Source organism: Labeo rohita, chromosome 20, assembly GCF_022985175.1.
Source record: "Labeo rohita strain BAU-BD-2019 chromosome 20, IGBB_LRoh.1.0, whole genome shotgun sequence".
Lineage (NCBI taxonomy): Eukaryota > Metazoa > Chordata > Actinopteri > Cypriniformes > Cyprinidae > Labeo > Labeo rohita.
Window position 1 is genome coordinate 30,697,421 of NC_066888.1, and position 16,182 is coordinate 30,713,602.

A 16,182-nucleotide genomic window follows, 5' to 3' on the forward strand; every position below is an offset into this window, starting at 1 on the left:
CGAATCAAATGATTCACGAACCCGCTCCGAAGTCACAATTTGAACCAAATGAACCCCGCTCCCAAGTACCGATCTAAATCAAATGATTCACGTTCCGCGCTCCGAAGTTCCGATCTGAAAAGATTTACAAACCCGCTCTTCCGATCTAAATAAAATGATTCGCGATACGTGTTCCGAAGTTTCGAAATCCTGATCTCAATCAAATGACTCGCGAAGAACCGATCTGAACTGACTGAAGATCTGAACTGACTGAAGATCAGATCTAAATCAAATGAATCTTCAAATGATTCAGATCGGAACTTCGGAGCGCGTATTGCGAATCATTTGATTCAGATCGGGATTTCGGAGCGCGGATCGCGAATCATTTAATTTAGACAACAACTTCAAAGCGGGTTCGTGAATCCTTTGAATCAGATCGGAAGTTCGGAGCGCGGATCGCGAATCATTTGAGCGGTTGAATCTTTTGATTCAGATCGGAACTTCAGAGCTAACCCCTAACAGGTTTACTGCTAACTACTGAAACACTCGACTAGCTGCAACTCAAAATACTTGTTGGATGAACACTGTGCATTATGCTGGAGTTTGTAGCTTAAAGGGTTACTCCACCCAAAAATGAAAATTTTATCATTATTCACTTACCCCATGTGGTTCCACACCCGTAAAAGCTCGTCTTCGGAACACAGTTCAAGATATTTTGGATGAAAACCGGGAGGTTTGTGACTGTCCCATTGTCTGCCAGGTAAATACCACTGTCAAGACCCAGGAAAGTATGAAAGACATCATCAAAATAGTCCATCTGCCATCAGTGGTTCAATCTGAATTTTATGAAGCGACAAGAATACTTTTTGTACGCAAAGAAAAAAAGTAACGATTTTATTCAACAATTCGTCTCCTCCGCGTCCTCCCGCCATTTTACAGAGTATCCGCTGGACGCAAACTGCGTACGCCGGATACGCTGTTTTCGTTTCAGTCAAAGCGTAAATATACGTAGAAAACGTTTCCATATGGTACGGCTGACACAGAACGGCGTACGCAGTTTGCGCTCAGCAGATACTTTTCAAAATTGCGCTACGCTGACGCGGAGGAATTGTTAAATAAAATCGTTATTTTTTATTCATTTTGGGGTGGAGACTTAACCCTTTAACTAACAATATTTTAAATTGTGTGACCACTGCAATTCAGTTGGTGACATAGGGAATAAACCGAACGCATCCAGTCGTCTCATTCGAATTAAGTAAATGTTAAATTTATCACTATATACTGTAATAAATGTTTGAGAAATTATTGTTGTATCTGATTGTATTAGTCTGAGTGACATTTAATGCAAAAGAGCAAATGGTAGAAGCAACTGAACACAAAACACTACTATATATTTATAACTTTTTATAACACTTTTCCTTGTTTCTTTTCATTTAATGTAAGAAGAACCTGAAGAGTAACGTTACCTGAAGATATTATGTCCATTTTATGTTTGTCCTCCTCAGACCTGAGACAACTGTTTATGTAAATTAACTTTAAACACAACTTTACGTATCATAAAGTTAATTTAAGGAAACTTGCATCTTTCGCACTCTCTCTCCCCGGTTGTTTTCTGTAGTCTGACTGACATAAAACGTTTTCATTTGCTTCTTGTTTTCTCTATGGCGTCGCGTCCGCGAAAAACTACATTTCCCGAGATGCTAGGCGTGCGGCGTGACGTCAGCGCGGCTGCTGTCAGTCAGACAAAGACAGTCAGTCAGTCAGTCAGGGCGAGTCTTCCTCACAACATCACATAAAATATCATTTTCATCGCCTGACAGAGCGCATTAAATGATCTGCTGCGTTGAGATTTTGCGTGTTTTCCTCATTCCAGGTAAGAAATGGGATTTTTTCCCTGAGGAGAGTCAGTTTTGTGCTGGCTTGTGCTAAGCTAACTAGCCGCCTGGATAATTCAGTTCGTTTTGTTTATCTTGTTAAAAACACGCTTCGTGATTTAATTTTAATCGACATGTGCGTCTCGTTTAAATCTTCGTAGGCTTGTTTACATGTCTAGGTAGTTTATTTAGCAATATATTTGTCAGTTAATGAGTTATGTAGCGTTTTTCTAGTGTGAAAGTGCTGAACTCATGTTTTTATTTGTGCATATTCGTTGTATTTACTGATGAATATTTATAAAAACTTATGTGAATAACTCGTTGAGATTTATTTAGTATGTGTGCTGTTTATTTAAAGCCCCCTTGCTGTCTGTTTGCAAAGGTCAGGACATAGATAAGTGGTGCAAAACTTATTTTTGTTTATATAGGTTGAAATGTGAATTGTTATTAAATAAGTGCTTGTTTAATGTGTGCATGTTTACATTTCGCATGCACGCTGGTGGTGTTTTTCTAATGCTGGATATGCTGTTAGTTTTCATGCACAAAGATGATGGGCGTATGTCTGTGGTTTTATCACTATCATATGACATGCATTTAGAAAATATCCATATTTTAAACACAGTCTGGGCTTTGCCCAGTCGCCTGAAGCTCCTTCACGTGCAATGCATAGACTGAAATTAAGTTACATGAAAGTGATTTGCGAATAATTCTCATTGATCTCGAGTTTGCTGCATGGACTTGTTCTGATCTGCATTCATAACTTGAGTTTCCAGTATCTGTCTGAGGATGTGAGGAGCCTTCAGATGCATAGAAAAAAATATTTTCTTCCTCTTGGGATACATCTTTTTATGCACACAACTATTTATAGAAGCTCCTGCTGAAGTCTGTTGCAACACCTAAATGAATAAATAAGCAAGTAAGGTGTTAAAATGCATCTTGTCCCCGTTTCAATGTATATTAACTTGTGGTGTTTTAGATGTTTCAGGGTTTAAAGGTTAAATGTACACTTTTAAGTCATAAAACCTGTGCCTGACCATAACTCTGTAACCATTAATGAAATTAATAATTATTTACATAAAGTTTGCTATAGCATGTACTGCTGTTTGTTGTTAGATTTTAGAAATCGAACACGGAGAACGTTGTACAAACAGGCAGATATTGGAATGTCAAGTTTTAATAGTGCAAAAAACACATTTTCCGTCCTGCATAACTCAGTCTAATTTGGTGTTTGACGATGACCACGTCTACACAAGCAGTAGTTATTAAATGAAAAGAAGAAGGGCACATGGATTCTCATGTGGATTATTATTTAAAGCTCTCTATGAACTCATTTGACTTGTCTGGATGCAGTCAGATGAGCTGATGCACGTGTGCATGCGGTGCAGGACTGCACCCTTGACTTGCAGTCTCTGCAGCTGTGCCCTCATAAAGAGCCCTGCAGTGAACGCCTGCAGCATTTAATGCCACATGATCACTAATGCAGCAGGGCTTATGGGTGAGACCCTCTGTGCATGTTAAGAGACGTCAGAGGAGGATCGCATGCATGACAAAAGGGCTTCTCATGATGGCGACAGCGTTTTGTATCTTTCATCGCACACACAATTTCTGCCTCAGTCAAAGCCTCGCAGTGATATATTTTTAGAAACCCACAGCGGCTGCCACGTTCCTATCACAGACTTTTATAAGGATCATCTGAGATCTAAGTGGAAGCAATTATGCTGTACGAGAGCTCACTGAGCCCTTTTTTAGCGGTGAGTGCTTTGGCTCCAGCGGTGTAAGGTTAACGGTTAACTTGTGTAAATATAGTAGGTCTGGTATAATGGAAAACTCCAAACCGGTGAGGAATTTCGCAGCAAACCAGCTGTGATACTGGGATGGTTAAGTTAGAAGAGTAGTTGCCACAAGGCCACTAGGTCACCGGTCTTTTCCATTCATAAAGAATGATTATTAGTAGTCAAGCATCACTGTTATTAATCGCCTATGTTACCTGGTAGAGGACAAAATAGCTGCAGCGAAAAGAACATGGTTAAACAGTAACCTGTAACCTGGTTGGCAAGTCATCTATTACCGCCTGGTATTAATACGACTATGCATAACCATTAGCTTAATATAAAACCATGTGCTCCAGATTAGAAGGTTAAACAAAGCGTGCTCCGTATTTGCATTCTGCGCTTTAATCTGGAGTTACATAAACGCCATCCGTCATTGGGTGGTATGGTTTCCTTGACAACAGCGAGAGTAATTGCTCGTGCTTGTTGATGAAAGCCGTCTTGGATAAACAGAATTTTAAGTAGGTCAGATGAATCCTGCTTTTATCATCATAACTCGACTGCCATGAGATGGCGGAGCACTCCAAATTATGATAATTCATTCGTTTGTCTTAGGATCCAAGTCTTCACATGTTTGAGTGAATTCTAGGGTTGTTCCTTCCTGCTGTTCTTACAGAAAATATGCGTTCGAAAGGTGTGCAAAGGAAGTAAATGTACAACCTGTGTCCCACAATGCAATGCACTTAACGTTCTGTTTACAATGTGACAGTTCCAAGCTAAAAAAAAAAAACTGACTATTGAATTGAGCTGTTAACTTGGTATAAGCTCTCAACAGTTCAGTAAGCAAGTCATTGGGTTGATTTAAACCATATAAACATTAACTAATGCAGTTGAGAGTCGTTTGTGAATCAGTATTTGTTAAAGACAACCAGTCTTAAAAGTAATTGAAGTGTTTGTTGCATTGTGCAAAGATGCAATGAATAATGACTCCTCATAATCATGACTATTAGATGTCAAAGTATATTTATACAAAAAAAATAGGCTTATATTTACCATAAAGTTGCAAATTTATGATAACAGCATAGCCTGAGATAAATAAATCAAAAGCAACAATCTATTATTTTTAACATCTTGACTTGTTTTAAAAATTTTTTCATTATTATTTTTTTAATGGCATCTACATTTTAAACTTTATTGCATATAGATTTTATAATTTTATTATAAAGTTGCAAAAGTTCAACTCTAAAGTTCAATTAGATGTCAAAGAATTATGCAAAAATGTGCTTATTTACCAAGTAAATTTTACAGCATTTTTTAAAATTATGAATAAACAAAAAGAAACGTTATTTTTAACTTGATAGTTTTTTAATGGCACCTACATTTTAAACCATTATATATATATTATAATATTATTATAGAATTGCAGATATTTTTATTAACGTTTATTTTATTCTATTTTGATGTATTTTACTTTTTTATATTTTATTTTATGAACAAACTAGAAGCAACATCTTCCATTATTTTTACTATCTTGACATTGCTTAAAACTAGTCAATTTACTAGTTGTTGACTAATATGAGTTGGAAAGTTAATATCTCAAGCATATTGCAGTGTTGCATAACGTTTGAAATATTTATTGTTGCATACTGTGGTTTTACTTCCTTTTTACAATAGTAGGGAGTGCACAGAACTGCACAGTATCTGTTTGTTTTACTAGTGGAGAAATATGGTAAAAAAAAAAGATTTTAAATGGCAGTTTGTTTTTAAATAATGACAAATAATTTGAAATGTAGTATTTTTTATAAATGTATACAAATTAGTAAAATAATTAAATTAATTTATAAAAAAAAGTTTTTATTTATTTGATTGAAAATACAGAAAAACAGTAATATTGTAAAATTTAAAATTGTTTTTTTTTTTTTTTTTAATTTATTTTAATATACCTCAAAATAGAATTCATTCCTGTGATGCAAAGCTGATTTATTATCAATGTTGGAAAAAGTTGCACCTTACTATATTTTTTTTAGGGAACCTGTGATCCGTTTTTCAGAACCTGTGATACTTTTTTCAGGATTCTCTGATGAATAAAATGTAAAAAAAAAAAAAATGATATTATGTATATAATTTTATTATTATATGTATTTTTACTTCTTGACTAAGTGTTCAGAATGCAGAATTAGTTGTTAGGATTAAATTTAACTACTGTATGACAAATATATTCATTACTTAACATGTTGAGGTAATGTGGCAAAATGTTGCATATTAACTTTCAAAATTTTTGGCTAATGATAGGGAGCATACAGTATGTGCTGCACAGAATGCAAACTTTCATTTCTAAATGTAGCATCTGTTTGTTTCTTCTATAAGCATTCATAAACACTCTCCTGTAACAGTCATTGATGCACATGTGATTTAAGTGTGTTGTGTTCAATAACATTTCTCTCTGTGTCCCGTCAGAATGTCTCACTACACAGATGAGCCACGCTTCACCATCGAACAGATTGACCTGCTCCAGAGACTGCGGCGTACAGGTATGACCAAACCCGAGATCGTGCACGCGCTGGACACCCTGGAGCGACTCGACCGCGAACACGGGGACAAGTTCGGCCGGCGCGGCCCCTCTGACTCCAATGCCACCAACAGCACCACCTCCAGCACTACACCCACCTCAAACAACACTAGCAATGCCACCATGGCGACCTCCTCCACCACTTCCACAGCGACGCAAACGCAGTTCCACGGTAATTTATCGCCGTCGCCTAGCAACAGTTACGCCACGTCTCCACCCGCCGTCTTACCCTCGCCGGTCTCTCTGGTCGCCATGGCACAAAACGGGCGGGATGCTCTGGCGGCAACGCCCAATGGGAAACTGTCGCCAAACCGTTATCCGGTGAACAGCGCGGCAGCCACCAGGTCATACGGGCTGGAGGGGTCAGAGGAGGACCTGGATATAGACGACAAGGTGGAGGAGCTCATGAGGTCAGTTAGTCAGGTTTATTATAGTTAACTAAAACTAAAAAGTTATTATTTCTTAGTGTAAAAAAAAAATACTAATAAAATAAAACAATAAAAATGTATAACATAAATAAATAAAATCGAAAAAATAGATATAAAATAAAAATAACAATTTCAGCTAGTTGTCAAAGCAACGTTTCTCTTTTTCATTTAGTATAACCTGATAACTTAAAATGTATAGACATTAAAATAAAAATGACAAACAAAAAATTACTAAAAAAAAACAAAAAAAAAAACACAAAACTGAGATGATAATTGGATGTTTGATTATTGCACTCAGTCATGCAGCATTTTGAAGTAATGTGTCAACACTGTTGTATATTAACATTCAGAATATCTGTTGCATACTCTTGTATTTCCTTTTTTAATAATAGGGAGAATACAGTACTACTGCACAGTTTTTTTTAGTAGTGGTTAAAAAAAACAAAAGTATTACTTGCATGCATAATTTTTTATTTTTTTTTTAAACACATTTGCAACTATTTTAGTTTAGCAGTCTGGAGCCCTGAGATGATTGAAAGGGGGGGAAAACCTGCAACTTATTTTATTTAAGCTAATTGTCAAAGAGACATTTTTAATTTTCCTGCAATTTAACTGGATATAATAAAATAGCAAACTATATAGACATATTAAATAAACTAAAATATTAAAAAAAAAAAACCTTTCCAGATATTTACAAAAAAATCATCTCACTGATATTAAAATAACACTGTTGTGGGTCAAAGGTCAAAGCCGATTCAAACTCTAACAATGCTGAAAGTTAAACTTTCTAAATCTGTCCTGAATTTAGCACCGTTGACGTGTGCTTGAGTTTACCTGGTGTAAACGGGGTCATTTTGCTCGTAGACATTCTGCGATGCATTTGATAACTGAATCTTCACAGACGTCGTGTTGTTGTGGTGTTGAATTGCAGCTGACATGTTTGCGTCCTATGATGTGTGCAGGCGGGACAGCACCCTGGTGAAGGAGGAAATCAAAGCCTTTCTGGGCAACAGACGCATTTCACAGGCCGTGGTGGCTCAGGTCACAGGTCAGTACTCCATCACCCTGTTACCTTAATTTGTAAAACATCTATCATGTTCAGTCATCAGCAGTCATTACAGAAATGCACTTATAGTGCAAGTCTATGGGTCAAAGACATGGCACTGGAATAAACAAAAAAAAAAATACACATCATGCATGAAAGATGCTTGGTACAGATGTGGGGCCATTACTGCATTATCATTGCTGGAACAATCATTTATCAGCAAAATCACATACCGATAATTTTTCAGTAATTTACCGATATCTGTGCAGTCTGTCTTAAAGTGACAGCAGCCCAATATACCTGCTGCTGTCTGTGTTGTTAATGTTAATCAAACAACAGAAGGCAGAGAAAACTTGACTGAATAACTTTTATAGCTTTTGTGTTAATCTACAGTGGAGACTGCAGTGTTATCTGTCTTGTCTTTAATAATATCCCGTAGTGTGATAGGATCTCATAATGACCTTGTCTTTGCAAACCACAGGAAGTTCATATGCCAAGAATAGCACTCCCACTGCTGGAGGGTTTAGACTTCACAGCTTAAATATAGACAATTTAGACTTTACAGCTCAAATAACACTTTTGTACTGAGTCAAAACGATTGTCTGTGTTAAATCGACAGCATTTTGAAACTGGAATATAACCAGGTGTGATGCAACAAGTAATAAATCTCTTTGATTTCCATCTTAATTTTTGTTCACAGCCACAAGTGTATAGATAATTTTGTTGGTTGTTTGGTTTCCAATATTGCCATTCCCCATAAATGAATATAGCTAATTGTTCACAATCCTGTTTTACATAGATTGATATTAAACAATATGTGACCCTGGACCACAAAACTAGTCATAATTATTTGAAAATGAGATTTATATATCATCTGAAAGCTTTCTATTGATGTATGGTTTGTGGGTCAGATAATATTTGGCTGAGATACAACTATTTGAAAATCTGCAAAAAAAAAATCTAAATATTGGGAAAAAAAAAAAAAAAGATGTCCTTTAAAGATGTCCAAATGAAATTCTTAGCAATGCATATTACTAATCAAAAGTTAAGTTTCGATATATTTACGGTAGGAAATTTACAAATATCTTCATGAAACATTATCTTAATATCCTAATAATTTTTGGCATAAAAGAAAAATCTATAATTTTGAGCTATACAATGTATTCTTGGCTATTGCTACAAATATACCCATGTTACTTAAGACTGTTTTTTTTCTGGTCCAGGGTCACATATGTTCTGATTAACTAAGATTTTCTTGCTCTACTGCATTCTGCTTTCAGCAAGGACCAATATGCAAAAAAAAAAAAATGCAATACATTGAACCGTAATTACTAAACCAAAATAGATTTCTGAATGTAAGATGGGCTGCTGTTTTGTTATTGTTCTGTCTGTCATTTGGCTCTGACTGCTGCATTCATTTGTTATTGATTTGTTTTCTCTTTCTCTGTCAGGCATCAGTCAGAGCAGAATCTCTCATTGGCTCCTCCAGCAAGGCTCAGATCTCAGCGAACAGAAGAAACGAGCTTTCTATCGCTGGTACCAACTGGAGAAGACAACACCAGGTTAACAAACTTTGCTTGTTTTACTGTAGGTTGGTAAATCTACATATAGATAAGGTTGAAACAAGTTATAGGCCGAAATGTTTAAATACAGTGCCATTCAGAAGTTAAGGGTCAGTGAGATTTTTTTGGGAAAGAAATAAGTATGTTTGTTTAGCGTGGATGCATTAAATTGATCAAAACTGACAGTAAAGACGTTTCTAATGTTACGTTTCAACACTGATAATAATAAGAAGTGTTCTTGAACAGCAAATCAGCATATTAGAATGATTTCTGAAGGATCATGTGGCACTGAAGACTGGAGTAATGATGCTGAAAATTCAGCTTTACGTCACAGGAATAAATTACATTTTAAAATATATTCAAATTGAAAATAGATATTTTACATTGTAAAATTATTTCACAATACTGGTGTTTTTACTGCATTTTTAATCAAATAAATATAGCCTTGGTGAATATAAGTGATTTCGTTTAAAAATGTGAAAAAAAAAAACAACTTACCGACCACAAACTTTTGAACGGTAGTGTATATATTTTTCATACATATTTTCAGGTGCCACATTAAATATGCGCCCCACTCCTGTATCATTGGATGAGATGGAGTGGCGTCAGACCCCGCCTCCCATAAGCTCCGCCCCTGGAAGCTTCCGCCTGCGCAGAGGCAGTCGATTCACCTGGAGGAAGGAATGTCTCGCTGTGATGGAGAGGTGAGGTGGAGAACACCTCCATCTAAAAAATTATGTCTTAAAAACAAAAAATGTGCTTTAGGTTAGTCTCGCCAACTGAACTGGTGTTTATTGCTTTGTTCTCTCCTCAGTTATTTCAGTGATAATCAATATCCAGATGAAGCCAAACGAGAGGAAATCGCCAACGCCTGCAATGCTGTTATTCAGAAACCAGGTAGAAATGCTGTTTTGTCTGAATCTGCACAGCTGTGTTTGTGAGATTTATCTGTTTCGCTACAAATTACATATTGCATTTGCATTTTCGCAATTATCTTTGACCTTTCAATCTTTTTTTTTCTGCCTAGGAAAGAAGTTGTCTGACTTGGAAAGAGTCACATCATTGAAAGTCTACAACTGGTTTGCCAACCGACGCAAAGAAATCAAGAGGAGGGCCAATATTGGTACCGTGTTTCAGTTGATTTATATCAGTGTTATTTTAGTATCACCGAGATACTAAATGCAGTTTTTCATTTTTATATTTTCATTTAAAGTTGACCGTTATTTTGTGTTTTTGTCATTTTTATCTTTTTTAATGTTATTATAGTTTTTATTAATTTTTCAATTTTGTTTTAAACTAAATACAAATAAGAAAATGATTCTTTGGCAACTAGCTGAAAAAAGTTTATATTTTAAATTTCATAAATTGTATATTTTATTTCAGTTTTATTATGGTTTTAGTTTTAATAACCCTTATTTCTATAAAGTAATGACTTTGTCTTGGTGAAGACACGTGTTGAAATCAGGAGTTTACTGGTTGGGTTACTGGCAGTGAATAGTTTGCTAATGTTCGTTTGTTGTGGTAGTGGTTTTTAAAGAGTTTCAGATGTTTCATGACAGGGTCTTTTTTCCAAGAAGCCACAATCTTGGAGAGTCACGGGATAGATGTGCAGAGTCCTGGAGGACACTCCAACAGCGACGACGTTGACGCTAATGACTACAACGAGCAGGTGAGAGAATCTAATGACTTAGCCAAACTAAAGGATCCTTTTTAGATTCAGTTGAATCTAAAGACATTAAATTACTGCTAGAGCTGATCTCAGTTATTTCATTACAGGGTTGTGAGGTTACCTATTTTGAAAAGAGAGGCGTGAACAGACCCTTTGGTTACTACCGTCTGGAGCCCACCTCACCAACACAGGTATCACGTGAAAACCAAAAGATAAATAGCATCACACACACTTTATACATACAAATAATCAAAACTCAACAGGAAACTACATGAAAACTCAAGTCAGTAGCAAAAAATAGCCTGTTGTTGTAAATAACTAACATAAGTGGATTTCAGAGATAAAATAAAATTAAATAAATAAATGTAATATTTATATTTTTAGGAAAAGTAATGTTTTTCTAAATATATTTTATTAAAAAAAAATGTAAATGTATATATGTCACCCTGGATCACAAAACCAGTCATAAGGGTAATTTTTTTTAATAATTGAGTAATATTTGGCCGAGATACAACTATTTGAAAATCTAGAATGAAAAATTGAAATACTGAGAAAATCGCCTTTAAAGTTGTCCAAATGAAGTTCTTAGCAATGCATATTACTAATCAAAAATTACATTTTGATACATTTACGGTAGGAAATTTACAAAATATCTTTATGGAATGATCTTATTATCCTAATGATTTTTGGCATAAAAGAAAAATCTATAATTTTGACCCATACAATGCATTGGTGGCTACTGCTACAAATACACCCGTGCTACATATGACTTTTGTGGTCCAGGGTCACATATATAGATGTGCTGTTAAGCAATTAAAATCTAATTGATTACATGATGTAACAAATCTAATTAAGATTTAGATTAAGTCTATATATATATATATATATATATATATATATATATATATATATATATATATATAATGATGGTAATAATAAAAAAAATACTTGTTTATATATTTTTATAAATATATTATGTATTCACTTATAATATTAAAATAAATTTGCAATAGTATGTTAAAAAAAAAAGAAAGTAATATTTCCTACATTGAAATCTAGGATTTTTTTTCCATGTAATGCAAAATTAGATTTTTACATTTAAACATTATAAAAGAAAATATGTTGACTTAAAGGATAATGAAACCCCAGACTACTTTTTCTGATATTTTAGCAGAGGTGTTTATGTTGCACATCATAGAAGACAATGTTAGCATCTGTTAATATTAATTGTTAGAGAAAACTGGTTCATTTTTAGTTTTATTGTGCTATTTTCATCTCTCTGCTTTAAAATCTACAGCTACAGTTTGTGACATGGCAAAGGACTATAGTATTTCGATGATGCGTCTGTTTCTCATTATTATTCATGTGACTGCTTAATTATTCACAACAGCATGTGTTGATTTGCTACGACAGACACTTCAGCCTGTCAGATTGCATACATTAACTGAGAAACGTTCATGGATCGAAGGAGAATGTTTCTTTTTGTCATTCATTCATTTAGTGAGTGCAACCAATTTTTACTGCTCCTTGACGCAACCCATCAAAATAAGACTTAAAAGTTATTGGAGGTGCAACAGCACGTTCATATACATGTTTTATATGCAGAGTGCAAATGGCTGTTGTGGCAGAATTAACCAGTGCTGAAACAAGGGGTTTCACTGCCGCAGTCGCTAATTCACGTACGCGTCTCTTTAAGGATGATGCCGGCAATCACGCAGACCACCAGGACCCCATCTCCCTTGCTGTGGAGATGGCAGCTGTCAATCACAGCATCCTCGCCCTATCCCGTCCGGGAGGCGTGGCCAATGAAATCAAGACAGAGTCACTGGATGACGACTGAGGGAGACTGCAGGACAAACAGGATCAATGAGTGCGTGTGTAGACGTCTGCAGACGTGTTCATGGAGCAATGACCAAATCAACGCTCTGTCTCAAGCTTTTAGAATCTAATATCGCCTGCCATCGACACTCCTGCTGAACCACTAAACAAATCCAGAGTCAACGACACACCCTCTCGACAGGAACTGACAAGTGGAAGGTCGCTCCACGACGTTCGGCCACGACGTTAAACCTCTCAAACCCTTGCTGACCCAAACCTCGTACCTCATTCCAGTTCCAGTAACTCGTATAATGTTAGTTGTGCTTCCTGTCTGTGCGCTCCAGTGACCCTCATTTCCTCATTCTCACAGATAAGCTAAAGACAGACAGGTAAGGAGACAGGTGAGTCTGATAGCAAAACATGCAGAGATGTTTTCAGACGGCAAAGCTGTGGTTTATTTCTGCTCTGGACTCAAGATTTCCCCCATTCCCACTACAGATGCTCTTAGTTAACTAACGTTTCTGGTTTACTTTCGTACGGTATTTCATCAAACACCAATTAGATGAATCTCACGGAAATGGTCAAGAATACATTTTACCACAAAACGAGAGGGAAATATATTTTGCATAAAATAAATATTTTGGGGACTGTTAAGACTTTTTTTGCAGCACATTTTCCTCTCAAAAAATGCTTAAAATAAATATTTAAATTGTAAAACATTTATGATATTTGATGTACCTCCTGTTTGCTAATATAAAAAAAAAAAAAAAAAAAAACGTAAACAATTTTGGGGGAAAATGTGAGTAATTGCCATGGAAAATGCAAAATATAATTTCTTATTTTTCCATTTAACCAGGATGCTTTTTGTGAGATTCACTCAATTGCATTATACTGTACTTTGATTTTAATCTTTGAATTATAAACGTAGTGAAACTTGAAAGATGTGGTTACGTAACCGCCAAAGCGCGAGTTATCGTGCGCAAAAGCTCAAGTCTCCTGGACTCTAAATGAACCTGCGAAAAGAGACTTCAGTCGGCAGACAGCAAGCTTTCTTTATTTTAAACCGTTAAATATCCAGCATTACCCAAAGTGAATTCGCATTAAAGCGCTATTCTTATGTTTGTATTTATTAATCTTTTACGTCTTTAATTTACGTGCAAAGATTCACACAAGAGTCCAAACCGAAGCATCTGCTCTCGTTGTGCTTCGAACTAAATACGTCAACGTGAAATATCATTCCACTAAAAGTTGACAGCAGTCAGAATTATGACATGTGCGAACTCCCACAAAGCTTTATTATTATTTTATTACTGTGAAATGACATCAGAATTTCACAGCGTTAATCGTTCACAAGAGACTGACTGATAAATGTTTGTTCTGCTGCCACAGAGAGTCTGAACTCTCATCTAACATAAGCTTGGTTCCAAAATGTAGCCTATTTTATTCAAAAACGTTCTAAAAGAACTTTATTCACTTTTTGGGCTTCGTTCATTTTAAGGAGCAGAACGAATCATTCGTAGATCCATTCTTACATAAATGATCATCAACTCAATGCAACGCTTACATAAAGCAACAAATTACATAAGAATGGTTTTACACACAGCTAAGAGAAATTGGTTCCGCCCGTGTCATGAACGAAGCCCAGCTTTTCTATGTATCCTTCCTCTATCTTCCTGTGTACAATTGATATTTATGAAATGACAATTTTTTTGTTTAATAAGAATTCAAGATTCTTTTTTATTTGGTTGTTTTACACCGTTTTTATGTTCAGAGCAGTCTCCTGAAGCGTCAAGCACCCCCTTCACTCAAGAAACTCACTACTTCATTTGCCACATTTTTGTATTAGAAGTTTGTTACATTTAAACATTGCAGCCATACACAACAAAAGGTCATTTTTCTAATGCTGTAATGTTCAAATGTGCTTTTACAAACCACGTTTGTGTCATTAAAGCCTCATGACAGAATGTGCCAAACTGCAGTATGACGTCAAGTATTGACATTTACATGATCTCACAGTGACATACAGGTCCTACGAATGACTGTTCTGTTGCCTCAAGTGTTTTATTTCCTGACGAAGGGTAGCCCTGCTGGTTTAAAGGGGGTGCTTTCCATTTAGTTCCTCAGAGTGCATTTTCATACGTCTATAAACAAAAAAAAAATCTATAGGCTTATAAAAGCAACTGTATAAATAAACAGAAAAGACAGTAACTATGAATTTAAAGATTGTTTGAATCAAATAATTCTATGATTTCAAAGCATTCTGTTGTGAATCATCTGTATCTCCCATTTAAGAATTTAGTGCCTTTTTTGGACAGTAGACTGTTCTGTAAGTATACTATAGTATATATGAACTTTTTGTACAGTTTCTTTGTTTAAAATGACTTTTTTTTAAAACTTGTGTTTATTTTAGTACTTTATCTTCTGGAAAATAAAGGTATATTGATGATCAACCGTGTGATTTTTATGAGTTGGTTGTGCATATAAAATCTTTTACTACAGCATTCAGAGGTTTATAAGGCAGGATAATAAAATAATAAAGTTTATTACTTTCACCATTGAAATATAAAATCTTCAGCATTATTATTTTTTTGTCATTAGCTTGATCTGAAAAATAAATAACAATTTGATCATAAATTACTCATTCAAAAGAAGAAGGAAAAACAATAACACAAAGGTACCAAACCAGAGAAAATACAGAACTAACTCACCATAATAACACTAAAAACAATCATTTATGAATAAAACTGTCTGAATAAAACGTCTGGCACTTTTAATCTCCACCAGTAAAACCCATCTCACCTACCTACTGTATATAAAATGAAATGAAGCGCTTAGTGAATCCATCAATATCCTGCATTTTCTAGGAAACCAATGCATGCACATCCTCCCTGACACTGGGTTCAGATAAACAAGGCACTTTGTGATATTAAATTAAAAAAAAAGAATAATACTAAAAATACTGCTGAAAATATGCCTTGACGCATGGGTTTTTCAAACACTAGGCACTATGTAGTGTAGATATGCATTAGTAAATCAGATCGCGGTTACATTCTTGCAGGTATCAGTGTAGTGTTTCAGTGCCATACCGATACTGTCCTCCGTACAAGTCCATTAACAAGGATGCACTGTCCTCAGCTAACCCAAGACTTCCTGTTTTCACTCTTGCGTGCGCCGGCTTCTCCTTTGGCCAGCGCTGTAAGGGCTGCCAAGTTGGGACTAGATCCTGAGAGGTTCTGCTTGCGTTTCTGCCTCAACCGTTTAGCGGTACCCGTTGCTTTCGTGACCCGATTTGGTCTCACGAGAACGCCGTATCCAGGGTTGCAATGGAAGTAATGGCGACCGGCAACTGAACCATCGTTTTTACCTGGAAATTAAGAAGAGCAAATTAGTTGGTGCATACGAGACACAAACATTCGCATATAAATGGTCCACTGATCATGGGATTAGATGTCATTTCTAATAACTAAAA

General features: G+C 35.6%; 2 protein-coding genes across 4 annotated transcripts in view; one reads left to right on the forward strand and one right to left on the reverse strand.

Annotated features, from left to right (window-relative positions):
* The first annotated feature begins 1,709 nt into the window (after positions 1-1,709).
* On the forward strand, positions 1,710-15,163 carry hmbox1b (homeobox containing 1 b). Of its 3 annotated transcripts, none has more exons than XM_051139130.1 (10): positions 1,710-1,852; positions 6,080-6,601; positions 7,582-7,667; positions 9,116-9,226; positions 9,777-9,930; positions 10,041-10,123; positions 10,254-10,349; positions 10,786-10,895; positions 11,003-11,086; positions 12,592-15,163. In XM_051139130.1, exons 2-10 carry the CDS (start codon positions 6,081-6,083, stop codon positions 12,733-12,735), a joined length of 1,389 nt encoding a protein of 462 aa, XP_050995087.1. In that variant the 5' UTR covers positions 1,710-1,852; position 6,080; the 3' UTR covers positions 12,736-15,163. The 3 variants fall into 3 exon arrangements, with proteins under 3 accessions (XP_050995087.1, XP_050995088.1, XP_050995089.1); XM_051139131.1 differs by having other exon boundaries at positions 10,801-10,895; XM_051139132.1 differs by having other exon boundaries at positions 10,804-10,895.
* A 30-nt stretch (positions 15,164-15,193) lies between these two features.
* Positions 15,194-16,182, reverse strand: part of kif13bb (kinesin family member 13Bb) — a 34,569-nt gene continuing 33,580 nt past the window's right edge. Inside the window, 1 exon segment of the mRNA XM_051139123.1 lies at positions 15,194-16,077. Within this exon segment, the coding sequence (XP_050995080.1) occupies positions 15,845-16,077 (233 nt within the window). The 3' untranslated portion in view covers positions 15,194-15,844.